The following is a 27,713-nucleotide window of genomic DNA, read 5'->3' as shown; positions in this document are numbered from 1 at the left end:
GCAAATGATGCTGATGCTGCTAGTCCAGAAACCACACTTGGAGAATCATCGATCTAAAGGGAACAGCTAAAGGGTTTGAGTAACTCTGGTGTGTTAGAGGAAGAGAAAAAAATCCATTAGAAGGGAGGGTAATGTCATTGTTTCGGGACCACTTAAGATGGTGAATTAAACTACCAACTATGGATACCCAGACCAGAAATGGAATCACAGGTTGTTCAATAATACCTTACATTTGCAAAGCTCTTCAGTTTACAAAAGCATTTTCACTTTCATTATTTAATATGATTTAGTGAGATATAAGTGAAGAACTATTAGCTACATTTAGAGATAAAGAAACTGAAGGACAGAAACATTATGAACCTGAGGGAACCAGAAAACAATTAAGGGGCAGAACTATGTCCCCTGACTCCAAATCCAGTGTTACTTCCAGAACAGCATGTTCGATTTTTTTAAACAGCAAAGCAAAGGATACATACAGGAGTTACTAATAAGTTACTTTCTAGACTCCCTGCCTAAAAACATGATGGCTTCCAGACTTAATTTGTTTTAGATACCACTTAAAAAGCAACACTGCCTTAAGATTGACAGTATTTAGTCCCATCTACTTATTTCTCCTAGTTCAAAAACAAAAGATGGAGAAATGAAGAGGGAATTTACACACTATTATTCTCTCTCCTGCATAAGTAATACAGAGCTAATTTCATAACCTCAGTCCCTCAGCCACATCAATCAAACACAATTTTCATCTTGTGTTTACTCTAAATCTCTCACCTATTCCCGGTTCCCACAAGAACACTGAATCCTACATGTCTTACTATACTCAGTGAGGCCATGAGCAGTTAGTTATACACCCATTATCCACCCTCTATATACCCATTATCATTTAGAATCTTCTCCATCAATCAAACCATTACTCTTAACATTCTTACCTGCAGATCTCAATAATACTTCAAACCCAAAACTGAAATCATTATATCCTCCCTCCACCCCACACACACCTGCTTCTGTACCTGAATTCTTTTATTTGCATTAATAACACTGCCACCCACCAAACAAGAAACCTGGAACTTGGCCTAGACACGTGTGTCTCTCTCACTCCAATCTCAATTAGCCTCTCACATCCATTCCCACAGCTACTTACAATTAGTTACCACTAATAATAAACTAGTTGCCATTTCACTAATAACTACCATGTACTAGTCACTTAACACACTTCATTCTATCAATAACTCTATGAGGTAGGTAATTTTGTCCTTGTAAAATTAATCTGTCCAAGTAACAAGTAGGACATGACAAAGTAGGCATCCAAACTCAAATGTTTCTCCCAAAGTCCATACCTTTTGCCCATACCAAAACACTTCCTTCTTTAACACCTTATATCACTCCTTTACCACCTACTCCAAATGCTAATTTCTCCCCTAGATTACTGCCAGGATTCTCCTAACTGGCCCTGCCTTGGGTCTTTTCTTCCCTTACCCTTCAATGTGCCCCCAAGTGATCTTTCTAGATCACAAATGTGATCCTTTTATCTTCCTGATACAAAAATCTGTTAGGGACTCCCTTTAATCTATCTACACTGTACAGGATACATTCTACAGGATGAATCCCAAACCCTTTAGTACAGGTCCACAATCCCTTCCTTACCTGAAGTTCCAAAATTCAAAAGCTTTGAAATTTTAAAGTTTTTTCATAACTCTGCAACAAAACCCACCCTGAATTGCAGGAGGTTATTGGTCTATCCCATTAGAATAATATTCACATGCTTCACTGCAGAAACATTAATGTTTGATAATGAGCTGTTAACCCAGACCCCGCTGGAGTGTTAGAGACCTTACCAGGAAAAAGAAAAATTTCCAACCTATTCTGATGTCTAAAACACACCTAGTCCCAAGGGTTTCAGATAAGGCACTGCAGACCCCCTACCTATTCAGCCCATCAAACCAACCTAATTTCCACCAATCACCTTACACATCGCTTAGCTCCAGGGATGTGTAAGGTGCCCTGTGCCCTGAAAACTCTCCAACCCAGGGAGCTACTCACCCTTCAAGAAACCTACTCAAGGGTTTCCTTTTCAGTGAAGTTTCCTTGACCTTCTCTTGATTGTGCCACAACCACTGTACCAAGGACCCACCTCCACTGCTGTACCTTATATGTTTGTTTCCCCTATGCTGGACTATGAATGAGCTCCTCATTGAGTATTTTATCCAATTCTAGCACAGTATCCGGAACACTAAGTGTTCATTAATGTACAAGGAACTGAAATTCATGCCCAGCTCTCCCTAACTCCCAATTCCCTTCAAAGTTCATTTCTCCTTCACCCCTAAACCTTAAGAGTTTTCCCTATCCATGTAGGCCCCTCACAGCTATTTTGCTTCCAGAGTTCCTCCTTCTCAATGTCATCCTAAAACTACTCTCTACCAGACGCCTTTTCTTAGCCCCAAATTCTCTAATGCCCTTTAACCTCCCTAGTCCTTCTTCCCCCTAGCTTTGAACAGATCAAATCCTCTCCCTCTAAGGCAATTCATCCTCACTGCCCTTATCTCTTAACTACTACCTCCTCAACACCTCTCGCGCCTGGGCCTTCCCTCCAAAATGCTTCTCACAAGCGGATTCCCAGACCCCCTCTTCTCTCACAGTCCGTTCCACCCGCTCCCGAACCTGCGCTTGGCCAGAGTTCACCCCTTCCCGGCCCGTATCCGCACATCGCGAACCTCCCCTGCAGCCGGTGTCCCCTCCCCCAGCCTCTCGCAGCCGGCACCCCTCCCTTCACCCTCCCCGTATCTCTGGCGGTCCAGCTTCTCGGGAAACTGTCCCAGGAGCCGTGTCTTTCACCTCAGACCCCTTAGGATTACGCCGGTCCGAGCAGCCCCGGGCCCGAGCACCTCCGTCCCCAGATCCTCCTCGGCACCGCAAACCCCCTTCGGCCCAGACCTCGGGCCAGGCCTCCCGCTCACCTTGCTGGATGTCGCCGTTGCTGCCCCCCGGGATGGGCACGTTGAGTTGGCGCTCGGGCTCCGGCAGACAGCGCAGGCAAAAAGAGTGAAGACAGGGCAGCAGCTTGGGCTCCGCCTCACGCCGGCTCTGCAGGCTCTGCTGACACACGGCGCAGGTGTCCAGGAGCGAGGCTGGCGGTCCAGGAGGCGGCCCCGCCGAGGGACCCGGAGCAGGAACCGAAGCCGGAGCTGGGGCCGGCGTCGATACCGCCCCCCCGGAAACTCCAGGGCCCACTGAGGCTGCAGGGGCTGAGGCAGCCGGGGCCGAGCCCGAGGAGGCCGCGGCCACCCCCCCGTCGTCGGGCCCGGCCGCGCCGCTCTCCGCGCCGGCCCTGCCGCCTTCCTCCTCCTCCTCCTCCACCAGCACCGCGGCGAGAGGCGGCTCCGCCTCCTGCGCCGCGGGCCCGGCGGCCCCGGCAGTTACCGGCGCGCTGCTGCTGCCCCCGCCGCCGCTCTCAGCCTCGCCACCGCCTTTGTTTTCCGCCATGTTTTCCTCTTTGAACCCGCCGGACCGCCCCGCGACGCCCGCCGCCGCCGCCGCCCCCAGCCCCAGCCGCAGCCGCAGCGAGAGCGGCCGCCGAGAGCGAGCAGGCAAGCGAACGAAGGAACGAGAACGCGCGCGCACGCGGCGCCCCCACCCTCGCGTCGCGCGGTTGCAGGAGGGCGGGCGCGGCGCGCGCACGTACGCACGGACGTCCTCCGGAGGGAGGCGGGAACTCGGGGCGCGGGCGCGTAGACGTCCTGACCGCCCTTCCTGACCTCCGTGGCCGGCGTGTGGAGTCCGCCCTGTTGCAGTTCGGCTCGCAGTGAGCGTTTAAAGTCAGAGGCTCTTGACGCTGAACTACCTTTGGTCGGGGTGGTTAAGAGCTCGGCCGCGGCGATGGTGCGGGGAAGAGCAGGCAAGGGTGGAAGGCCAGGGCTGGTTCCTGCGGAGTGAGTGTCTCTCGGGCGGCGAGGTCCCCAGAGGCGGGCGCGTCTCCTCCGGAACCTCACTCGGCGCGGGGTCAGACGCCTTGGCCTCCTGGCTCCGAGGTGCTGACCTCCTGGGTCTCTGTGCTTTAACTGGCCGCGTTCCTTTGGATGGTTGTGTCTCAGGGGAGCAGTAAAGTGAGGATTTTTGGTTTTAACTGGTGGCGTACCAGAAATAGGCTGAAAAGACCCAGTGAGGAAAAACAGCTATTTTAACAGCTATTTTTAGCTTCTTAAGGTGATTGATTCTCTGACGTTGCTACGCTTCAGAAAACCAGTCAACTGAGAAGCTTTTTCAAAGCAGAGCTGTTCCAGGACCACACCCCAGACCTACATCAGGAAGTGGGGGAGAGCTGATGAATGTTGAAAGCGCTTTGGCTGATTCTGATGTGCGTCAGTTTGGGGAGTCACGATTTAACCAATATTATGTCCTGAGAGTCTCACTTAGTGCCCTGGCGGGAGCTGGGTTGCAAATGCCTTAACAGTGTCGGTAATAGAAGCTTTCAGGAAGGGTCTTTATTGAGAAACAAGTACTACGGCTGTTTTAATGTTAGGATTGTGAAGTGCTTTCCTCTTCTGACAGTGTTCCCAAGAAACCGTTATTCTTGAGCTGGTAAAAGTCCTTAAAATAAACCACCTCGAAACATTTTTCATTTATTCGTTCAGAAATAGTGACCTCTTACTATGAAGTCAGGCAGTGTTTTAGAGATGCTAGGATTACAGCAAAGAACAAAGGAGATCCTTACTTTCAAGGAGTTTGCAATCTGGAGGAAGAGTGACATAAATATATGGAGGGAGTGATAAATGCTATGAAGAAAAAAAAGCAGAGTAAAAGAGATTAGAGATGATTGGGGAAGGCCTCGGCTGATAGGTGAACAAGCTTGTGGTTCTCTTGCAGAAGAGTGTTCCAGGCAGAGGAACAAACAGTAAGTACAAAGGGCCTGAGGCAGTCTTGGCTTGTAAGTGGAACAGCAAAGAGTCTGTGTGGCTGGAGTGGCTTGAAGGGGGAAAGAGTAGTAGAATATGACATAATAGAATTAAAGGAGCCAGGTCATATACAGAAATGGCCTTCAACTTTTTAAACTCCTGTGCCCTGGAAAAGAACTTTGAAAAACTATTTTCTCCCTCGAACATTATAAGTTGACTCTTAACATTTTTCGTCAGGAGTGTAAATAGTTGCAAAGATTGCCATTTCTGACATTTTGAAATACCAACATTTTTTAATTGTCACATTACTTTTAAATCTATCCAATGGAAAGGTAAACAAGTAGTTTAACAAACATCGTCATCCATTTTAAAAGTACATGATCAAAAATGTTCTATTTCATTAAATAAATATTAAACATGAAAAGTAAAATGTTAATTGGGACTGTCTTAATGAGATGACATAGTTTTTTTTAGTTTGTGTGGACATGGATGTATATAACATTACTAGGAAGAGATAAAGTCCTGTATCAATTCCATTTTTCATTTTTATTGACATAAGCACTGCATTAAAAAAAAATGCATGTAGGGGCTTCCCTGGTGGCGCAGTGGTTGGGAGTCTGCCTGCCAATGCAGGGGACACGGGTTCGAGCCCTGGTCTGGGAGGATCCCACATGCCGCGGAGCAAGTAAGCCCGTGCACCACAACTACTGAGCCTGCGTGTCTGGAGCCTGTGCTCCGCAGCAAGAGAGGCCGCGATGGTGGGAGGCCCGCGCACCGCGATGAGGAGTGGCCCCCGCTTGCCGCGGCTGGAGAGAGCCCTCGCACAGAGGCGAGGACCCAACACAGCCAAAAATTAATTAATTAATTAAAAAAAGGAAACATCCATGAGTCTTTAAAAAAAAAAAAATGCATGTATACATATGTGTATATATATATGAATTAATATAAAATTAAATCTCTTCAAACTATCCTTGTGTACCCTTTGGAAAAATTTCCTCCACTGTAGTACCCGAATACTCATACTCCAGTTTTAAGATGCTGAGTGAGATAGGAAATCTTGGACGAGTTTTGATCAAAGACTCAAAGTTGTTAAAAGAGTCACTGTGGCTGTTTACTGTAGAAATCACTTGTAGGGGGTCAGAGTGGAAGAAGGAAGACCAGTTAGACTGCTAATAAAATAATATTTCAGCCAAGGAATAATGGTGGATTGAACCAGGGTGGTATCTGTACAGGTGGTGAAAAATAAGGTGCATATATAATAAAGAGCAAATAAAGACTTTTCTCCAAATTCACTTCAAAAAAACAAATTAGTGGGCCAAATTTCTCAACCAAAATCTTTGTTTCCTTGCATTTTTCTTAACCTTTTGATGCGTGCTACCACTTGCCTTTATTAAAATCTAGTACAAGGGAATTCCCTGATGGTCCAGTGGTTAGGACTCCACGCTTCCATTACAGGGAGCATGGGTTCGGCACATGCCACGCAGCACAGCCAAAAAAAAAAAAAAAAAACTATAAAAATCTAGTATAAAAGTGCTTGTTTTTTTTAACACTTTTAAAAAAATTTTATGTACCTATTTATTTTTGGCAGCGTTGGGTCTTCATTGCTGTGCACAGGCTTTCTCTAGTTGCGGTGAGCGGGGGCAACTCTTCGTTGTGGTGCGCAGGCTTCTCATTGCAGTGGCTTCTCGTGGAGCACGGGCTCTAGGCACGTGGGCTTCAGTAGTTGTGGCACACGGGCTCAGTAGTTGTGGCTCACAGGCTCTAGAGCGCAGGCTTAGTAGCTGTGGCGCACAGGCTTAGTTGCTCTGCAGCAAGTGGGATCTTCCCGGACCAGGGCTCGAACCCGTGTCCTCTGCATTGGCAGGCGGATTCTTAACCACTGCACCACCAGGGAAGCCCAAAAGTGTTGTTTTTGAAAACGATATAATTTTATAGAGAGCAAACTGTCCCCCCACCAATATAATTTACTGTGTGCTCTGAGAATGCAGTGCCTGGAATTAAATTGTCATGGAGTACTTGGGGACATTGAATCAGCTACATTCTCGATTTGCAATGGGAACCCAGAAATCTTGCAGGAGAAATTGTGAAATTGAAAGACTGACGTATGATATGGACAAACCTGTCTGATGGAGAGACTGCACTGCATGGAGGTTGAGCCTGTGCTGGAGCCAGAATGTCTAGTTTGAAGCCTCATTCCACCACCTACTAGCTGTGTGATTTAGGGGTAACTTACTTAGCTTGCCTCAGTTTCCTCATTTGTAAAAGGGCTTTTTTTTTTTAAACTTTGTTCTCATAGAATTTTTTTTTTTTTAATAATTTTTGGCTGTGTTGGGTCTTTGTTTCTGTGCGAGGGCTTTCTCCAGTTGCGGTGAGCAGGGGCCAGTCTTCATCGCGGTGCGTGGGCCTCTCACTGTCGCGGCCTCTCTTGTTGCGGAGCACGTGCTCCAGACGCGCAGGCTCAGTAATTGTGGCTCACGGGCCTAGCTGCTCCGCGGCACGTGGGATCTTCCCAGACCAGGGCTCGAACCCGTGTCCCCTGCATTGGCAGGCAGACTCTCAACCACTGCGCTACCAGGGAATCCCCTGTAAAAGGGCTTTTGTTACCAGTAGGATCTACTTCAAGGTTGACAATTAAATATTTGTAAAGTGCTAACCGTACCTGGCGCATGGTAGACATGAAATGAATGTAAAAGTAGACAGACCTAAAGGTTCATGAAGGGAACAGAACTGGAGGGAGAAACAAAGATACTTCAGAGAAAAATCTCAAGAAGAGAAACCATGCTGTGGGCTGAACTGAGCAGCGAGTGTAAGGATCCAGCCATTTCCCTAACCTAGGCTATCTTTTACCCCTGACCCACTTGCCCAAACATTATAAGAAAAACACAGGAAAAAAAAAAAGAAAAGAAAAACACAGTTCTGAAATAAAGGAGAGCTATCAGTAGATGCCTAGTAGCTCTGCTGTGGAGAAAACTGCCCTGATATTGCTGGTAACCAGAAGTGAAAAGAACTTTACAGTTGTCCAGAAAAGAGAAGGAGCACTGGGAATGACATAGCTAAGTGAGCAATGGTGAGAGCACAGCAGGTTGGCAACAGTGAGGCAGAGTAGCCCAAGAATAGCATGAAGGTTTGCAATGGCTGGTTCTGCCACTCTTGGACAGAGCAACTACAGTCATCAGCAGGAACGGAAGAGGTCATGAGGACCAGCAGAGGAATGCTGAGCTGCAGTTACGATTTGGGGCGTTTCTGGGGAATTCCAGTGGTTAAGACTCCACGCTTTCACTGCCAAGGGCTCAGGTTCAGTCCCTGGTCAGAAAATTAAGATCCTACAAGCCACGTGGCGCAACCGAAAAAAAAAAAAAAAAAAAAGATTTGGGGAATTTCTGTTAATGTGCCATATTAGCAATCATGAGTGGGTAAGGCCAGGGGATATAAAGGGGACATCTTGTGATTTAAAGTTCACTTCTCTAAACACAGGTACATAAGCACATGTACCTTGGATTAGCATATCCTTGGACTTAGCAGGAAGTCCAACTTCAGAGCAAGGACCTTCCTAAAGCACATGTCAAAAAACCAAAATTAAAATGGGTGATGTGGAGAAGAGCAAGATTTTTGTCCAGAAATATGCCCAGTGCCACACTGTGGAAAAGAAAGGCAAGCATAATAAATGGTCCTGGATGGAAGACAGGTCAGGACTCTGGGATTCTCTTACACTGATGCCAACGAGAACAAGGGCATCACCTGGGGAGAAATGTATTTGGAGAATCCTAAGAAGTATATCCCTGGAAAAAAATGATCTTTGCTGGCATTAAGAAGACGACAGAAAGGGCAGACTTGATAGCTTATCTCAAAGCTTCTAATGAGTAATAGTTGGCCCACTGCCTTATTTTCTTACAAAACAGAAATGTCTAAACTTCTTTTATGTGTAAGATATTTAAATTGATCTCATATACCAGAATTCAGATCATGAGTGGCTGACAGAATATTTTTTTGGACAGTCCTGATTTAAATAAGATTGGCTGTGGTTAAATTAATGTGATCAGCTTTTTGAATTTTGATAGTAATTCCAGTTCAGCAAGTACTGTCACTGTTTCCCTCTTCTAAAGATATAATTAGACTTGACTGTTAATATCAAACTTTTCACAAAGACGGTGAATGCCATCTCAAAACCTATAGAATATTGGTTTTAATTTGGGTTTATAGAACTGATTATATGAGTATAATATTTAGATACTGGGAAAATCACTTTGTCTCATACAATTGAGCAAGACTCACCTGCATTTCAGTTTGCGTTCATTAGGCTGTAAAGGGCTGAAGACAAGGTAGAAATATCCATTTTATCTTTTTGGTCTTAACTATGCCAATCCAAAATTCCCTGTATCCAAAATGTTGCCTTTTGGGAATTCCCTGGCAGTCCAGTGGTTAGGATTCCGCACTCTCACTGCCGAGGGCCCAGATTCAGTCCCTGGTCTGGGAACTAAGACTCCACAAGCCACGCAGTGCGTCCAAAAAGAAAAGAGAAAAATAAGTAAAAATAAATAAGTAAAATGTTGCCTTTTACTTAATGAAAGGCATTTTAGTGTGGTTTATGTAAAATATCAAAGAATATTTAACACTTCTCACATTTTATAGATGATCTATAAGGTCAGAGGCTTTTAAAAGTCAGTGTGACAAGATATAATAGCAAGTTAAACTTTGCTTTTAAATCCTTTACTATCTGAGTGAGACTAAGTTATAATTCAGGATTGTCTTTAAACAGCTATTCAAAACGACATGAAACTATAAAACTCCTGTATATATGTGATTGGTAATGGTGTCTTTGCAAACTCATTAGAGGATTAAAGTAGAGGAGATACACTATCAGCACAGATTTGTAGATTTTGTGACCATAAGGCTTAAGATAATTAAAAACAAGATCTTAGAAAAAATAAAGTTCACTTCTCAGCATTTCATGATGTTGTGCAAAGTGCTCTTTGACTTCCAGGTGCCATGTTGTCTGAGTTTGAGAACCACTAGTACCAAGAAAAGAGGGACAAATGGCAGAGTTCTGAGTCTAATTGCTAGCTCTTTGGCTTTTCTATGTTTCTAAGGCCTTCCAGGAGCACATTGTTAATCCCAGTAATAAACAGGACATTTGAACAGCAGTTTACAATTTACAAAGTGATTTCACACACATTATCTCTAATTCTTGCAACCAGTAAGATACATTCCAATTTAGACAATAAACAGACTTCTTAATGTGAGTGTACTGTAATATATTAGCTGTCTGTTCTTACACAATAAGGTTGTTTTCAACTTTTTGCTATTATAAACAATACTGTGATAAGCATTGTGATGGATAATACTTTGCATGTCTATAGTTTTTTTTTTTTTTTTTAGTTGTTTTGTTTGTTTTTTTATACTGCAGGTTCTTATTAGGCATCAATTTTATACATATCAGTGTATACATGTCAATCCCAATCGCCCAATTCAGCACACCACCATCCCCACCTCACCGCAGTTTTCCCCCCTTGGTGTCCATATGTCCATTCTCTACATCTGTGTCTCAACTTCTGCCCTGCAAACTGGCTCATCTGTACCATTTTTCTAGGTTCCACATACATGCATTAATATATGATATTTGTTTTTCTCTTTCTGACTTACTTCACTCTGTATGACAGTCTCTAGATCCATCCACGTCTCAACAAATGACTCAATTTCGTTCCTTTTTATGGCTGAGTAATATTCCATTGTATATATGTACCACATCTTCTTTATCCATTCGTCTGTTGATGGGCATTTAGGTTGCTTCCATGACCTGGCTATTGTAAATAGTGCTGCAATGAACATTCGGGTGCATGTGTCTTTTTGAATTACGGTTTTCTCTGGGTATATGCCCAGTAGTGGGATTGCTGGGTCATATGGTAATTCTATTTTTAGTTTTTTAAGGAACCTCCATATTGTTCTCCAGAGTGGCTGTATCAATTTACATTCCCACCAACAGTGCAAGAGGGTTCCCTTTTCTCCACACCCTCTCCAGCATTTGTTGTTTGTAGAGTTATTTTTTATGACTATTCCTAAAGATAGAATTGCTGATTCAACAAGTATACCCATTGTAAAAAATTTTAATATATAAATTCAAAGCGTTCTTATTAGGTTATTAAATAACTAGATTATGTTTGATGTATTTCGCTACTATAAATAAAGGTAAATTAACCTGCAATCTTTTTCTTCAAATTTGTTTCTCTGTGTAAAGTTCTCTGCTTCCTCACATCCCACTTATTCCTCAATCTACTCTGGCCTGGCTTCCATTTCCATCACTCTACTAAAACAGCTCTTGCTAAGGTCATCAAGGACCTCCATGTTTTTTAAATCCAGTAGACATATTTTATTCCTAACCTTACTTGTTTTCTCCATGGGATTTCACACCTTTGACAATTCCCCCTTCTGGAATCACTTACTTCCATGGCTTTCATGACACCATACTCTGGTGGTTTTCTTCCTACCTCTTGGACTGCTGTTTTTCTTTTACATACTGTGTCAGGGTCCCCAAGAACAGACTAGAAGAACTCACAGGACTCAGAAAAGTTGGTATGCTCATGGTTATGGTGTATTACAGTGAAATGATACAGATTAAAATCAGCAAAGGTAAAAGTTCCATGGAGAAAATTCCAGAAGAAAACAGGCACAAGGTTCCAGGTGTCTCCTCCCAGTGGAGTTGCACAGGCAGTAATTCTCCCAGCAATGATGTGTGACAACACCTTTGTGCAGTGTTGCCAAACAGGGAAGTCCACCCAAGCCTTGGTATACAGGGTTTTTACTGTGGGGGAAGGTCTGTCCCATAGGCATGGATCACCCACATAACTGACCTCAGCTGCTCAAATTCCAGCCCACAGAGGTCAAACTGATATATCATGGTCCAAGGCCTCAGGCATACTAAAACAGATGTTCAGCATAAATCACATTGATAGCTTAAACTATTCAGTCAAAGTGATACAGTGTGGCGCAAGGCCTCAGGCATACAAACCATTCTTATTAGGCAGAGTATTCCAAGGGCTCAGAGGTTATCATCTCCCAGGAGTCAGTCAAGAACAGTTCTATAAACAAGCCTTTCTTTGGAATATGCATGGTTTGATCAATACAGGCCTACAAAGTTAGCACTTTGCTGTACTCAGACTTATTCAATGTTGGGCTTTCTGAAATATCAGCGCTAGACCCCCTTCTTGTCTCAATCAATTTTCTTCCCCTAGGCAAACTCATCCATGCTTCAGCTTCATTTGCCATCCATACAATGATAACTCCCAAGTGTATGACTTTAGCCCAGGTCAATTAATACCTCCATGTGAATGTCTCAAAGGCACTGCAAAGTCAGCATGTCCAAGACTCAGTAATCTTTTCCCCAAACCTCTTCATCTTCTTCCACATTCCCTATCTCAATAAATGGTGTTTTGGGCTAGAAAGAAAGATATTTAGAAGATACATTAACTGATTTTATTGACAGATTACATACAGGAGGGGGCCGTCCTTAAAACCTAACAACTTCTTACCACTCATATCTAATCTTTTACCCAGTCCTGTCAATTTGACTTTCTAAATATTTCTCCACATCCCTCCATTTGTCTCCATTTCCACTGTCACCACCCTAAGTCAGCTTACCACCCTCAAGATATCACAAGCCTCATCTCCATATGTACTGTGACTCCCCTATAATTCACTGTCTAAACTGGAGTTGAGTAATCTTTTCAAAGGAAACTGATCCCTGCTTCCCCAATCCTTATCTTCATGGCTTTCTCTTACTCTTAGGATGAAAAACAAAATCCCTAAGGGCCACTAAGGCCCCGTTTCATATGGCCTAGACTACCTCTCTAGCCATATAATGTCTCACTTTTCCCTTGCTTTCTACATTCTGGCTACATTGGCCTTTCAATTTCTTCACTGTGCCATGCTCCCTCTTGCCTCAGGGCCTTTGCACGTTCTGCCCTCTAGGTGAAATGATTGCTTCTCCTACCACCACTACCACCTACTTTGCAGAGTTAATGCCTACTCAAACTTGAGGTCTGAGCTCAAGCAGTACTTCCTCAGAAAGCTCCTGTCTAGATCAGTTTTCTTTGTTGTATATCCTCATTGATCCCTCTTTCTGGGACTTCCCTGGTGGCGCAGTGGTTAAGAATCCGCCTGCCAATGCAGGGGACACAGGTTTGAGCCCTGGCCCGGGAAGATGCCGCGGAGCAACTAAGCCCGTGTGCCACAACTACTGAGCCTGCGCTCTAGAGCCCGCAAGCCTAGAGCCTGTGCTCTGCAACAAGAGAAGCCACCACAGTGAGAAGCCCACACACTGCAACGAAGAGTAGCCCCCGCTCACTGCAACTAGAGAAAGCCTGTGAGCAGCAACGAAGACTCAAGGCAGCGAAAAATAAAAAATAAAATAAAGTAAAACTAAAAAAAGATTCCTCGGGCTTCCCTGGTGGTGCAGTGGTTGAGAATCCTCCTGCCAGTGCAGGGGACACGGGTTCGAGCCCTGGTCCGGGAAGATCCCACATGCTGCGGAGCAGCTAAGCCTGTGTGCCACAACTACTGAACCTGCACTCTAGAGCCCATGAGCCACAACTACAGAGCCCACGTGCCACAACTACTGAAGCCTGTGCTCCTAAAGCCCGTGCTCTGCAACAAGAGAAGCCACCACAAGAAGCCCGCACACCGCAACGAAGAGTAGCCCCTGCTCGCCGCAACTAGAGAAAGCCCGCGCGCAGCAACAAAGACCCAACGCAGCCAGGAACAATAAATAAATAAAATTTTTTTTTTAATTAAGAAAAAAGATCCCTCTTCATAGCTACTTGTGAGGACCAGTATAGCATAATGGTTAAGAGCAGGGGCCAGACTATTTGGGTTTGAATTCCAACTCTATCACTTATTGGCTGTATGGCCTTGGACAAGTTACTTAACCTCTCTCTGACTCAGTTTCATTTCTGCAAGTGGGTATAATAGTGGTGGGCATAATAAAACTATATACATATTATAGTGCATATAATACATTATTTATGATTAAATTAATGCATGGAAAGAGTTTGGAATAGGGACCAACAAATATGAGTACATAATATTTCATTTTATCATTAAGGTCTCAATTTGCAGTAATGCATTCATTAGTGTGATTATCTGATTGATATTTGTCTCATTAACCTCCATGAAATCAGGGATGATATCTGTTTCTGCTTATCATTTTATTCATGGTACCTGGCACATGGGTGCTCATAAATATTCAATAAGTTAATAAGTGATTTTTTTAAATTAATTAATTTATTTTGGCTGTGCTGGGTCTTCGTTGCAGCGTGCAGGCTTCTCTAGTTGCGACACACAGGCTTATTAGTTGCAGTATGTGGCATCTTAGTTCCCCAACCAGGGATCTAACCTAGGCCCCCTGCACTGGGAGTGTGGAGTCTTAACCACTGGACCACCAGGGAAGTCCCAATAAGTGATTTTTAGAAGTAGAATTACATTGGATCCAAAAAAATGTACATATTAAATGTTTTCTAATCAGAGGAAGGTTTATCTTTGTTTATAAGAAGGGAGAGACTTGGCCATTTTTCTGCTTAAAGAAAAGAACTAATAATAATCCAGAATTTGAAAATAAAGGAAATAAAGGAAACTTTTACCAAAGCAGACTCCCTAAGAATCTGGGAGAAAATAGGAATATAGAACACATGATGGGTGAATTAGCCTTGGAATAAGAGAAAGAATATCACTGCCTGGAAATTATGGGAAAGAAGATAGAGTACTGTGGAGATGTAGGTAATTTTGTGCCTTAGGGGATGTGGATAGAAGAGTAGGAAAAGCCTGTGTAGCCTCTGAGAAAGAAGCAAGGCTGTATGCTGAGAGAGGGGCATCAGTAAGGTTAGTTGGGCAGTTAGAATTCTTTTGGCTGCAAGTAACAAAAGATGGTGGAAAGAAGGGTTATTGTGAAGGCAATCAGCATTGTCTATTATAACTGATAAATATTAAAAATAGTCACTGAGCTCTTCTTCTTACCCGTTTCTTTTCCCTTCCCCAGCGATTCTGCCCAGAAGCCATTAAGCAGGATCAACAATGTGGGTATTTGTGCCTGAGAGGGTGAGCAGCTGTGCTCCAGGGCAGAGTCAGAGACTAAGCAGGGTTTCCCCCTGGGGAGAGGGGTCAGCCTCTGCAGGATGAAGAGAGAGGCTTCTACATCGGAAGGTGGGCCATCAGGAGTTTGGAGAACAAGCAGGGTGAAGAGTGTGTCCTTGCAGGGGATTATCACCCATCACAGACAGTCAAAGCCAGAGAAGAGTGGGGGCACCCAGCATGGGACATCAGAGCCAGCACAGGGTGAGGAGGGTGGCCAGCACAGGGGGATGGCCTGGCCCTGGCATCAGAGCCCATGATGGATGGGGAAGGCATCTGTGTAGAGGGAAGGCCCGGTGTAGGGCTTTGGACTCTGAGCAGGGTAAGGAAGACATCCAATGGGAGAACAGCTTTGCATGGGCAGGGGTTAGCCCAGCATAGGGTAGCCTGAGAGGGTTAAGAAGGGCATCAGTGCAGGAATGGAACCCGTCATAATGTGTCAGAGCCTTGGTGGGGTGAGGACATCCTCCTCAGTTACAAATATGGAAAGAGAAAACTAGAATAAACTCTGCAATGCTGGGTTGGAATTGTGGTATCTGTGTCCTCATGGGTGTCAACATATAGAGATAGTTATAGAAATAAATACATAAATGAGACATAAATGTATAATTGTATATGTATGTATATATAATGGAAGCAAAAATTTTACCTCTACCCTCTTAAGGTCTCTGGCTGGGCCTGAGAATTAAATTGACATAAGACAGATTAAGGGACTTCCCTGGTGGTCCAGTGGGTAAGACTCCATGCTCCTAATGCAGGGGGCCCGGGTTCAATCCCTGGTTGGGGAACTAGATCCCGCATGCATGCCACAACTAAGAGTTTGCATGCCGCAACTAAGAGTCCACATGCTGCAACTGAGTCTGCATGCCACAACTAAGAAGTAAAGATCCTGCATGCCGCAACGAAGACCTGGGGCAGCCTAAGTAAATAAATAAATACATATTTTTTTAAAAAACATTAAGAGGAGAAAAGCATACAGATTTATGTAATATAAGTTTTACGTGACTTGGGAGCCCTCATAAGGAAATGAAGACCCAAAGCAATGACAAAACCTAAGGGCTTATATATTAAGTTGAACGAAGAGGCAATTGTGGAAGAGTAACTAAAATATATGGGGAGACTAAAGGAAGATAAGAGTTATTTTAACAAGATCTGTTGTATACTACAATTTTCTCAGCGTCGACTCCCTATCTCTGGTGATAAGAATGTGTCTTTCCTCCTGGTATAAGGAATACATCTTTTACATGGGGGTTTCATCTCCTGCTTTCAGGTAGAAAAGGGGAAGTCAGAACACCCTTCCTGCACCTGCTGTTTTTTAAGAACATTTTGTTCAAAATAATCCTTAGGCCATAGTAGCACATTTTGGGGTGGCATATTCTGCCACCCTTTACATATTTATGTGGATGTATATGTGTGTACATAGAACATATATTCCTTAGGTCTCCACTGAGAGGCTTGAGAGCAACAATACCCCAATAGCAACAAATACACCTAGCACATATTGTACATCAACAATACTTCAGGAAAAAAATTAAATTAAAAAAATAAAATTAAAGTAGATGTTACAGATTCACAGCCCCTCATTTACAATTCTAAAACTTCACAGGTTTGAAAAATCAGAAGTTTTTTGTTTTTGTAATTTTTGGCAGTAAAACCTGAAGTCTGCTAAAAATAATAATAATAATAATAATAATACACCTAGCACCCAGATCCTAGCTCTTAAATACTCTTCTCTTTTAAAAAGAACTAGAGCCCTTTGGTGAAATAGCTGATTCCAAGCCTACAGCAGAGAAAACAGAAGATGAGCCTGGAATATTTTATTGTTGCAGGTAAGGAAGTCTTCATAAAATGATGGTAACATGTTAAAAGGTAAGAAAAGCCAGCTTTAATGAGTTTTGAGTAGCCAAATCTGGAACAATTTGAGCATCAAAATAAGTAATGATAGGAACAGATTATAATACACAATAAAATAGGAAACCATGAATCCAAACTGATGAAAAGAAATAAATAAATCGAAAGTTTGTTGAGGAAATTTTATTAACATAGCCTCAAAGTTTACATATTTGCATAATTTAGTATCTCATTTATATACTTAACGTAGTGTCAAAATATTACTCACAAAATATTTATTAATTACAAAGAAAAAAGGAGTAACTTTTTAGTGGAGAAGAGTAGCAGACACTACCTTAATCACGAATTGAATTTAAGCCACCAGTAATGAGACAAATCAAAAGTATATTAGGATGGCATGAGAACACAGAACACAATTCTTTTACATTCCTGCTAAAATTGTATAACCTGCATCTAGTCATGAGGAAACATCAGATAAACACAAACTGAGAGATATTCTACAAAACAGCATGTCTCCAATCTTCAAAATTTCAAGGTCATTTGGAAACCACGTTAAGAAGATGGCAAAGCTGCACGATGGAAGAAGCATGGGATCTTGAATCACTATCTACTGATCAGAACCACTGGTTTTGGAATTTATGGGAGTGATAATTAAACTTCTGCTTGAGCCACTATTCACTTGGAGGACCAAAAGAAAAACTATCAAGGTCACAAACATCAAGGAGAGACTGAGGAACTATTCCAGATTGAAGGAGATTAAAAAGACTGACAAAATGCAAATCAAAACCACAATGAGATACCACTTCACATACATTAGAATGGCTATTATCAAAAGAAAAGAGAAGAAAAAAAGAAAAGAACAAGTGTTGGCTTTTACGTAGCGAAATTGGAACCCTTGTGCATTGCTGATGGGAAAGTGAAAAGGTGCAGCCACTCTGGAAAACAATATGGCACTTCCTCAAAAAATTATGCTTAGAATTACCATGTGATCCAGCACTACCACTTCTGGGTATACACCCAAAAGAACTGAAAGCAGGAACTTGAAAAGATATTTGTACATCAATGTTCATAGCAGCATTATTCAGAATACCTAAAAGTTGGAAACAATTCGTGTCCACTGATAAATGAAGGTATAAACAAAATGTGGTATATACATACTATGGAATATTATTTAGCCTCAAGAAGAAAGGAAACTCTGACACATGCAACAACATGGATGGAACTTGAAGACATTATGCTAAGTGAAAAAAGCCAAACACAAAAAGACAAATATTGTATGATTCCACTTATGTGAAGTACCTAGAATAGTCAAATTCATAGAAACAGAAAGCAGAATGGTGGTTGCCGTGGTATGGGAAGGAAAAAAAATGGAGAATTATTGCTTCATCGGTATGAAGTTTCATTTTGGAAAGATGGAAAAGTTCTGGAGATAGATGGTGGCAGTGGTTGCACAAAATGTGAATGTATTCATGCCACTGAGCTGTATATTTTTAAATAGTTAAAATGATAAATTTGTTTTGATACAAAGGACATTTCTGGATCGACTGGTAAAACAAATGGGTCTGAGGTAGTAGTGATGTATGGTCTTTATAGTTGTGCTGTGGCTACTTAGGAAAATATCATTTGTAGGAAATACATGAAAATGTTTGAGAATGATGGGGCATCTCTGTTTGCTCTCAAATGATCCAGGAAAAGAAAAATACATTTTTCTGCTGTGCTTATAACTCTTTAACATACTTAAGATTATTTCCCAAAAAAATTTAAAGGTAAAATTAAAAGTGGAAATTAGCAGTGGTCTGTTAAATAGTTGAGAATAATGAATCCTGGGTTAGTTTTAGCATCAGGATTTAAGCACAGGTCTCCTAGATTATAGCCTTGGACCACTTTCACATCAAGTCAGTACAATGTTAATATAATAAAGACTCCATTGTAGTATGTATTTTTGTATATATGGTGTTTTATTTGTTAAAGGTTGGCTTTTTCTAACTACCTAGCACATTATTGCGTTATGAATCACCATTCTCCAGACAAGCTATCCTTAGGAAAGATAGCCATAAGTTAATAATAAGGAAAAGAGAATGGAAATAGGAAACCAAGGCTGATGGACAAAAAATTGTGTCTGTATTCTAAAACTAACTACAAATGATTTGAAATTTTTTTTTTGTTATTTTGTATTATACTTGTCATAGAAATGTGTGGGTTTACTAGAGGAAGTTAGTTACAACTAACTTCCCTTAGTTGTAAATATACTATGGTCAATAGAAAGTGCTGCCTACTTTTATATTTTATTTGGCCTTAAAAAGGTTGTCTTTTATTATGTAAATATACAAATTAATCACTGAAAGGAATGGTCCAGGGATTGGACCATTTGGAATTGGAATAGAATTGCTAAGTATATTGATGGCTAATGTCACTGAAAAAGCAGGGAAGAATTGGGGTCCGGAAATGGCCTTGGATAGGTGGGATGCTCTGGGGGCAATTCTTCTCGAGTTAATGGACAGAGGGAAGATGTCAAAGGTCAGGGGCCAAATCTGGCCTGCTTTTGCATGGTCCCAGAAGGTAAGAATGATTTTAATGGATTAATATTTGCAACTGATCAGAGCCCCCAATTAATTAATGTTATTCCTAAAAAAAAAATCATTCTTCTCATTGGTAGACCTTTTATATAAAAACCCATGTAATATCCTTGATTTTGCCTCTTGGCCTTCAAAGTCTAAAATATTTACTATCTGCCCCTTTACAGAAATGTTTGCTGAGCCTTGTTCTAGAGGTAGAAAATGGTCTATGTTCATGTGAAGAATGGAGTTGCAGCAAAAGTTGGAATTCTTGACAGACTCAATTATTTGTGAAGAGGTGTCTGCTGAGAGTGATGGAAAAGTGGCTGATAGGGAATAAAATAGTTGAAAAGTTTTGAAATAATTGCTGTGGGAAGTGCCCACATATGATAAAGGGACAGTTCAAATCATGGTGAAGAGTTAGATCTTAAGTGATGTTTGTGCAACTGGCTAGTCATACACAGCAAAAAGAAAATTAGGTCGTTACCTCACTCCTTTGCCAAATAACTGTGGATAGATGAAAATTAGAAATGTGAAAGAATGAAAACATTAAAGTACCAAAAGGAAGTTTGGGTAAATGTCTTTTATAAATGTGGTATGAGAAATGTCTTTTGAATCTTGATGAATATTTAAGAAATAAAAGTTGAGGCCATACCTTTGACTACATAAAAAATTTAAAACAGATATAGTCCTCCTCCCTTAAAAAAAAAAAAAGATATTCAAGGCTAAAAAGCAATTCACAAATGGAAAAATATGTACACAACATACATGATAAAGGGTTAAGATCGTATCTCTTAACAGTATTTTTTATTGTTTATTTTTAAAATTTTAATCAGATGAAGTTGATATTCTTTGTTCTATGACGGCTGTCTTAGTTATGCAAATGTAATTGGTGAAGGCACCCACTGTCCTGCAAGAAGATTCTAACAAAACTTTTTGGTGTGTTGGACTTCCCTGGTGGCGCAGTAGTTAAGAATCCGCCTGCCAATGCAGGGGAAACGGGTTCAAGCCCTGGTCCGGGAAGATCCCCCATGCCACAGAGCAACTAAGCCCATGTGCCACAACTACTGAGCCCGGGTGCTGCAACTACTGAAGCCCATGCACCTGGAGCCCGTGCTCTGCAACAAGAGAAGCCACCGCAATGAGACGCCCGCGCACCGCAATGAAGAGTAGCCCTTGCTCGCCGCAACTAGAGAAAGCCCGCGCGCAGCAACAAAGACCCAACACAGCCATAAATAAATAAATTAAATTTAAAAAAAAACAACTTTTTGGTGTGTGTGTGTGTGTGTGTGTGTTTCTTTCCAATTAGCAGCTGCCTCACCTTAGTTTTACCTAGTGGGTCACTGGAGAGGACGTGACTCAGTTTGCCTTAGAAGCCTAGTACCCATAGGGAAGAGGAGACCAAAAACCCTTTATGCTCACCAAGATCTGAAGTTAAGGAAAATTTATGTGGATGTGCAAAGACTCAGTGGCACAGGAGGACTGAGTAGACACCAGTTCTAGTTCTCTCTGTATTTGGCTATTAAAAGAGGAATCTATTGCCCTTTGGGCTGAGTAAGCCCCCCTCAGTATTCTTGGACAATCAGTGGAGACAAGGGAAAACCACAATGGAGAAAACTAGACTTTCTTCTAATAGGGCATGTGGCAGGCCTTGAAAATTAATGGATGTACTTGACCACATTTGTACCTTGAGTTTGTGGAGCAGATCATACTAGTTACACTAGGATAGAAAGAACTCTTTTAAAAATCAAGAATAAAGGTCCTACTGAATAGCACAGGGAACTATATTCAATATCCTGTGATAAACCATAATGGAAAAGAATATAAAAAAAAGATGTCTAAAATAAAAAAAAAAAAGAAAGCTACTGAACCACCCCCCAAAAAAAAAACCAAGAAGAAAAAAGCATTCAATATAGAATAAACAAAAAGCATGACCAACCAATCATATAAGAATAAAAATAAATGCATATTAAGTGCATGAAAATGTTAAAGGTGCACTGGTAATCAAAAGAACTATACAAATAAAAAGTGACATTATTTGTCACAGATCAGATGGTTCAAGAAAATATTATTCAGTGTTGTAGATGTGAAAAAATATATATATTCCCATGTACTGTAAGTTAAGCGGTGTAACACATTGTCATTATGTATTAAAAAATAATATGTATATTTGTTTAATTTTAGAAAATAAATAGAAGAGGGATTTCTAAGGAAATAATTGGGCAAGCACCCAAAGATATGAGAACATTTGTTGTAGAGTTGTTAGATAATATATACAATTCATGAGTACAATAAACTAATTTGTGCCTTGGAGTAGAGTTCAGTAAAAGAGATTGGTGCAATGCCTTCCAAATTTATAGGAGTCCTACGATTTCCCTTTTTTTTTATGTCTGTATTATTGAAAGCTCATTCACTGCCCTCCACTACCAAGTCCTACCCCCAACTATGCCTAAGTTGCTGGAAATTCTGTCAGCTATTCTTAACAAGAACAAAAGAAAGCAGTATCAAAGTTGAATGAGCAGGAAAGAAAAAGAGGGTGAAACCGAGAGTAACCATCAGATCCATTAAACTATAACTTGCTTAAAAATAATAAACTGTAACCTGCTTTCACTGATGAAGCTTGCTTTGTTTTTACAAAAACTTGCATATCCTCCAAGCGTCATGTAGCCTAAACAATGTCACAAATCTTAAGATGTTTGCCCAAGTTGTTTTTCAGGAATTAGTCAGCTGTTGTCCATTTCGAGCTGGTTAAGACTTGCTGGGACCATGGACCCTCCAACTGGACACGCACAACTGTCCAGTTGATGACCTTTTGACATCAGAGGGCCAAAAACTCCACCCTCAGCACATGGCTAATGCCGCCATTTTCTAAAAATGTGTCCAGGCTTCCCTGGTGGCGCAGTGGTTAAGAATCTGCCTGCCAATGCAGGGGACACAGGTTTGAGCCCTGATCCGGGAAGATCCCACATGCCGCGGAGCAACTAAGCCCGTGCGCCACAACTACTGAGCCTTTGCTCTAGAGCCCACGAGCCACCACTACTGAGCCTGTGTGCCACAACTACTGAAGCCCGAATGCCTAGAGCCCATGTTCCGCAACAAGATAAGCCACAGCAATGAGAAGCCCGCGCACCACAACAAAGTGTAGCCCCTGCTCGCCACAACTAGAGAAAGCCCGCGCACAGCACCAAAGACCCAAAACAGCCATAAATAAATAAATATAAATAAATTTTTTAAATAAATAAATAACTAATAATGTGTCCAATGAAGAAGCATGTAGCTTAGTTTCGCCTGTGTGAAACTTTACCTCATCTTTTCCTTATTTCCAGTCGCAGTGTTTGGCTTGCTGTGTGTCAGGCAAAGGAACTTGGCCTGGTAACAGGAAGTACTGGGATTTCCCAGTCTACAAAAATTTTGACTTTGTCTATGGCTATAAGGAACTGAAGGATGCCTCCTGGTCTTTTGTATTAGCACGAGGGAAATCCTAGTGGGCTTCACATGAAATGTAAATATGATTTAATCATTTCTAGAAAGCAGACTATTTACCGACCCTTTCCAGGTCATTACTAACAGCTCCACTTGGACCAATTCATATGCACTTGTTCTTTATGTATAATGGAAACCATATAACTTATCATCTAAACCAAAATGCTTGAGAATGAAAGGGGATGCTGTTAATAATTATGCTGCAATTGTCCTAGGAAAACCAGGGCAAACAGTCACCCTATTTACATACCATATGATTTTGCCATGCTGCAGGGGGGAAACAGATCTAATTGAGTTCAGATATTAGTAGATGTAAATTGAAGTAAATTGAAACACAAATCAGATAGATAGCTACCTAGCTAGAAAAATAGATACTGATTTGTGAAAGATGTAGAGACACATGGCACAATGATTTTAATAGATATCCATTTTGTAGTATAATACAGTCCACTAAATTTTCTTTTTACCTGGCTTCTGCTTCACAAATATGCTGATTTTTACTACAACGACTTTAACAATTTTGAAAAATGCTGTTGCTAGTTCTTTAAACAGTATTTTTTTTTAATCCTCTTGGGCTTTGTTTTTGTTTTTTTTTAATAAATAAATTTATTTATTTATTTATTTATTTTTGGCTGTGTTGGGTCTTCGTTTCTGTGCGAGGGCTTTCTCCAGTTGCGGCAAGTGGGGGCCACTCTTCCTTGCGGTGTGTGGGCCTCTCACTGTCGCGGCCTCTCCCATTTCAAAGCACAAGCTCCAGACGCGCAGGCTCAGTAGTTGTGGTTCACGGGCTTAGTTGCTCCGTGGCATGTGGAATCTTCCCAGACCAGGGCTCGAACTCGTGTCCCCTGCATTGGCAGGCAGACTCTAAACCACTGCGCCACCAGGGAAGCCCCTGTTGCTAGTTCTTTAGACTCTTGTCCTTTTGTTACCGAACCAGGTTCACTTGCCCCATAGACGCCAAGGTTTGCAGCAGAGATAGGGTTTATTCATGAGACAGCCAAGCAAGGAGACAGGAGAGCAAATCTCAAATCCAGCTCTCCCAAAGGCGAGGGGGTTTGAACATTTATGGGTAAAGGGCATAGAGTGGTCAGAGGTGCAGGGGAAGGTGACTGGAGGTAAGAAAAGAGGAAGTGAGGTAAGTGTTGCTCTGTGCAGGTGCAACTGGGCTTCATGCTCCTTTGTAGGATGTATGTTCAGAAAATGGCGGTGTTAGCATGATCTAAGGGTAGAATTTTTGGCCCTCTGACTCAAAAGGTCACCTATGGAACACTCGAGCAGGCCCGGTTAATGGGTCCATGGTCTCAACCGGCTAGATGTGGACAAGAGCTGACTCAGTTCCTGAAAAACAGTTTGAGCACACATCTTAAGACTCACGTCCGAGATGCTATCTATAAGGGGGTGGTGAAGGGAGTCTTGTGATACATTGTCTAAGCTACGTGAAGCTTGAAGGGCATGCAGTTTTGCAAGCTTGATCAGTGAAGACAGATTACAGTTTAGTATTTACTAGACCAGGAAGTTAGTTTAATGGATATAACTAATGACCATCCTCAGTTTCACTTTTACATATTTTAAAATCTAAAAGGTAAGGAGTGGCAGATACAATCGATAGGCTCATTCAGCCTTCATTTCAAACCCTTTTTTGCTTACCTTAATCTACCATAGAGGCTTGTGCTCCCAGACCCTCTTGTTGCTAAGTGTGACCATGTGACTCAATTCAGGCTAATGAGAGTTAAGTGGAAGTCTGCTGCTGCTTATTCCTTTTCCTTCTTCCTGTTTGGAATGTATAAAATATTTGATGCACAGCATCCATTAGCAAGAAAGCAGAACAGGACTGCTAACGAACTGGTTTCTTCTTACTGTATGTGTGTGTTGGGTTTTTTTGGAAAAAATGTGTACATATTTGTATTTCTCCTTTTTTATTATACAAAACTCAGCACACCATATATATTATTTTGTGGCTTACAATTTCACTCCTCATTAGTACACAGAGATCTTCCTTCTTCTTTTTAATGGCCACATAGTATTCCATTCTGTGAATTTTAAAATCAAACCTCAAATTTGAATAAAAAGAAAAACAAATAAACTTCCAGTCCTTCCCTCCCCACCCCCAGAAGGACTATGAGTTTGGGATTAGCAGATGCAAACTATTATATATAGGATGGATAAACAACAGGTCCTACAGTATATAGCACAGGGAACTATATTCAATATCCTGTGATAAACCATGATGGAAAAGGATATGAAAAAGAATATATATATGTATAACTGAGTCACTTTGCTGTACAGAAGAAATTAAACACAATATTATAAATCAACTATACTTCAATAAAATTAAAAAAAGAAAAACAAATAAACTTAATTGTATATAAAATGATATAACCTCAGGGACTTCCCTGGTGGCGCAGTGGTTAAGAATCCACCTGCCAACACAGGGGACACATGTTCGATCCCTGGTCCGGGAAGATCCCACATGCCGTGGAGCAACTAAGCCCATGCGCCACAACTACTGAAGCCCACGCACCTAGAGCACGTGCTCTGCAACAAGAGAAGCCACCGCAATGAGAAGCCCACGCACCACAACAAAGAGTAGCCCCCGCTCGCCGCAAGTAGAGAAAGCCCATGTGCAGCAACAAAGACCCAATGCAGCCAAAAATAAATAAATAAAATAAATAAATTTTTTAAATGCTTAAAAAAATACTTTATAAAATGATATAACCTCAGAAAAATAATTAATTCAAATAATTTTGAGTACAGGTTTCTCACTGTACACATTTAGTGGGGTATGATTTGAAGACAAACAGAACTAAAATGAAATCTTAAAATTCTACTTAGGAAATTTGTTGTTGGTAGTGATATTGGTGTTGCAACTCTGAAACTCTTGTGCATAATATAGGGAAGAGCAAATAATTGATATTGAGACCCGGGGTTTTCTCTGTGGGAGAAGGAAAATAAAATATAGAATGGTGGAAAGTGAGGAAAGACCTTGTGATGTTTGATTTGAATTGGAGGGGTCACTGTATACTGATGGTTTTTGTTTTGTTTTATTTTTAAGTGCATTTCCTAGCTTTGTCCACTGAAAAGGCCTAGAAGCAATGACAACCCAGAACAATTTCTAAATATTATTCTCCACTGTAAAGAATCAGAACTCCTTAAAGAAATGGCTGAAACCAGCTCTGGGGCAGAGAAAGCACAAGGTAAGCCTGCAGTGTTTGGCTCTGCCAGAAAGCAAGGAACTGTTCAAAGACTATTGGGAACAAAAGGACAAAGGAGCCAATGTGAAGGGTCTCCCACTGTCCAAATTTGAGACAATATGGGAATCAAACAGCATAATGATGGTAAAGGATTATAACATGCTGGGATTTTTTTTTTTAATTCCACAAGTTCACAGTGACATCAGAGAGAGAGGGAGAGAAGCAGATGCTGTTGATGCCTTTTTCCACATTACCCTCAACCCACTTGAATTCTTTTCTATCCACAGTTCCCATCATTCTGACAGATGCCCACCTTCCTGCTCTGCCTGAGGTCTTTCTCAGGAACCACTTAGAGTGTATGGCTGCTGAGGGAGGCAATGGGAAAGTGCAGAGGGTTAGGAAGGGGGGGGATAGTTAATACATCCGGGGCAGCTCTTAACTAACAGATGTTGGGATTAGCAGCACAATTCTAAGGAATTCAACATCATTTCTCAGTGGGACTGAGGTCCAATTATCCACAGCAGAACTGTTCACTGATAAACCGTTTACTGGCTTTTCCTCCTTGCCCTGTCTAACTTTCCCCATTTCCTCTGTTCCTCTGGTATCATCTCCCAAATAAACTACCCACAACCAGGTTTCTGTGTCAGGGTCTACTTTGGAAGGACAAAAAGTAAGAGTTAAAGAGACTAGATAAAGGGGGAAAGGGTAAGCTTGTATTATAGAAGAATGCCAGCTAATACATATAAAAGGAATGATGAATTGGGAAAATCACCATTTTGCAACCTCGAATTAAAATTTGATTCAGGCAAGAACTATTAATTTATGCTAAAATTATTATGAAAGGTTAATGGGAAACAAGATATTCACATGGTCTCCAAGTATCACCCACCCCTCAGATTACTTAATGATTACAAGGAGATATACATGTTAAGTGGAAAGACTGGTCACCACCTCTACCAAGTTGTATTAGTCAGCTCGGGCTGCTATAACAAAATACCATAGATTGGGTGGCTTCAATAACAGGAATTTATCTTCACAGTTCTGGAGGCTGGGAAGTCAAGATCAAGGTCCTGGCCAATCTGGTTCCTGGTGAGAGCTCTTTTCCTGACTTGCAGATGGTCACCTGCTTGCTGTATCCTCACATGACAGAGAGAGAGAGAGAGGCAAACTCTTTGGTGTTTCTTTTTTTAAGGACACTAATCCCATAATAAGGACTTCATCTTCATGACCTTATCTAAACCTAATTACCTCCCAAAGGCTTCATCTTCAAATACCATCATTTTGGGGGTTAGGGCTTTAACTTATGAATTTTGGTGGGACACAGTTCAGTTCATAACACCAGAGATCACAATTAACATCACAATAATTGGGTAACCTAACATTATGTGCCTTCTGATTTTATGCAAAAAAAAGGGTACAACATGTATTTTTGCTAAAATATTTCATTTATTGCACTAATGGAGAAACAAAGGAATAAATCCTGGGACTTCCCTGGTGGTCTACTGGTTAAGACTCTGCGCTCCCAATGCAGGGGGACGGGTTCCATCCCTGGTCAGGGAACTAGATCCCACATGCTGCAACTAAGACCCGGCACAGCCAAATAAAAATAAATAAATAAATATTTTTTA

General features: G+C 41.7%; 1 protein-coding gene, 1 long non-coding RNA gene and 1 pseudogene across 17 annotated transcripts in view; 2 read left to right on the top strand and 1 right to left on the bottom strand.

Moving 5' to 3' along the window:
* The window catches only part of TRIM33 (tripartite motif containing 33), a 163,290-nt gene extending 159,673 nt beyond the window's left edge, over positions 1 to 3,617 (bottom strand). For all 5 annotated transcript variants that reach the window (XM_082458107.1, XM_082458108.1, XM_082458111.1 and 2 more), the window contains exon 1: positions 2,955 to 3,617. In XM_082458107.1, the coding sequence (XP_082314233.1) occupies positions 2,955 to 3,480 (526 nt within the window). In that variant the 5' untranslated portion in view covers positions 3,481 to 3,617. The remainder of the gene's footprint in view (positions 1 to 2,954) is intronic.
* A 98-nt stretch (positions 3,618 to 3,715) lies between these two features.
* LOC309660079 overlaps positions 3,716 to 27,713 on the top strand; it is a 72,462-nt gene continuing 48,464 nt past the window's right edge. For 2 of the 11 annotated variants that reach the window (XR_014263111.1, XR_014263112.1), the window contains exons 1-2: positions 3,725 to 3,926; positions 25,947 to 26,088. This is a non-coding gene — a long non-coding RNA (uncharacterized lncRNA). Of the gene's footprint in view, positions 3,927 to 16,749; positions 16,835 to 25,946; positions 26,089 to 27,124; positions 27,175 to 27,713 lie in introns of all 11 variants that reach the window. The other 9 variants (XR_014263119.1, XR_014263113.1, XR_014263117.1 and 6 more) reach the window with 9 other exon arrangements.
* Positions 5,797 to 10,249, top strand: LOC309660033 (cytochrome c pseudogene; annotated as a pseudogene). The gene has a single exon. The product of its transcript is annotated as a cytochrome c pseudogene (transcript).

The sequence above is a fragment of the Balaenoptera physalus genome (assembly GCF_965194825.1).
Source record: "Balaenoptera physalus genome assembly, chromosome: 1".
NCBI classification, from domain to species: Eukaryota; Metazoa; Chordata; class Mammalia; order Artiodactyla; family Balaenopteridae; genus Balaenoptera; species Balaenoptera physalus.
The sequence above is the reverse complement of the archived record's forward strand: the minus strand, read 5'-3'. Positions and strand labels throughout refer to the sequence as shown.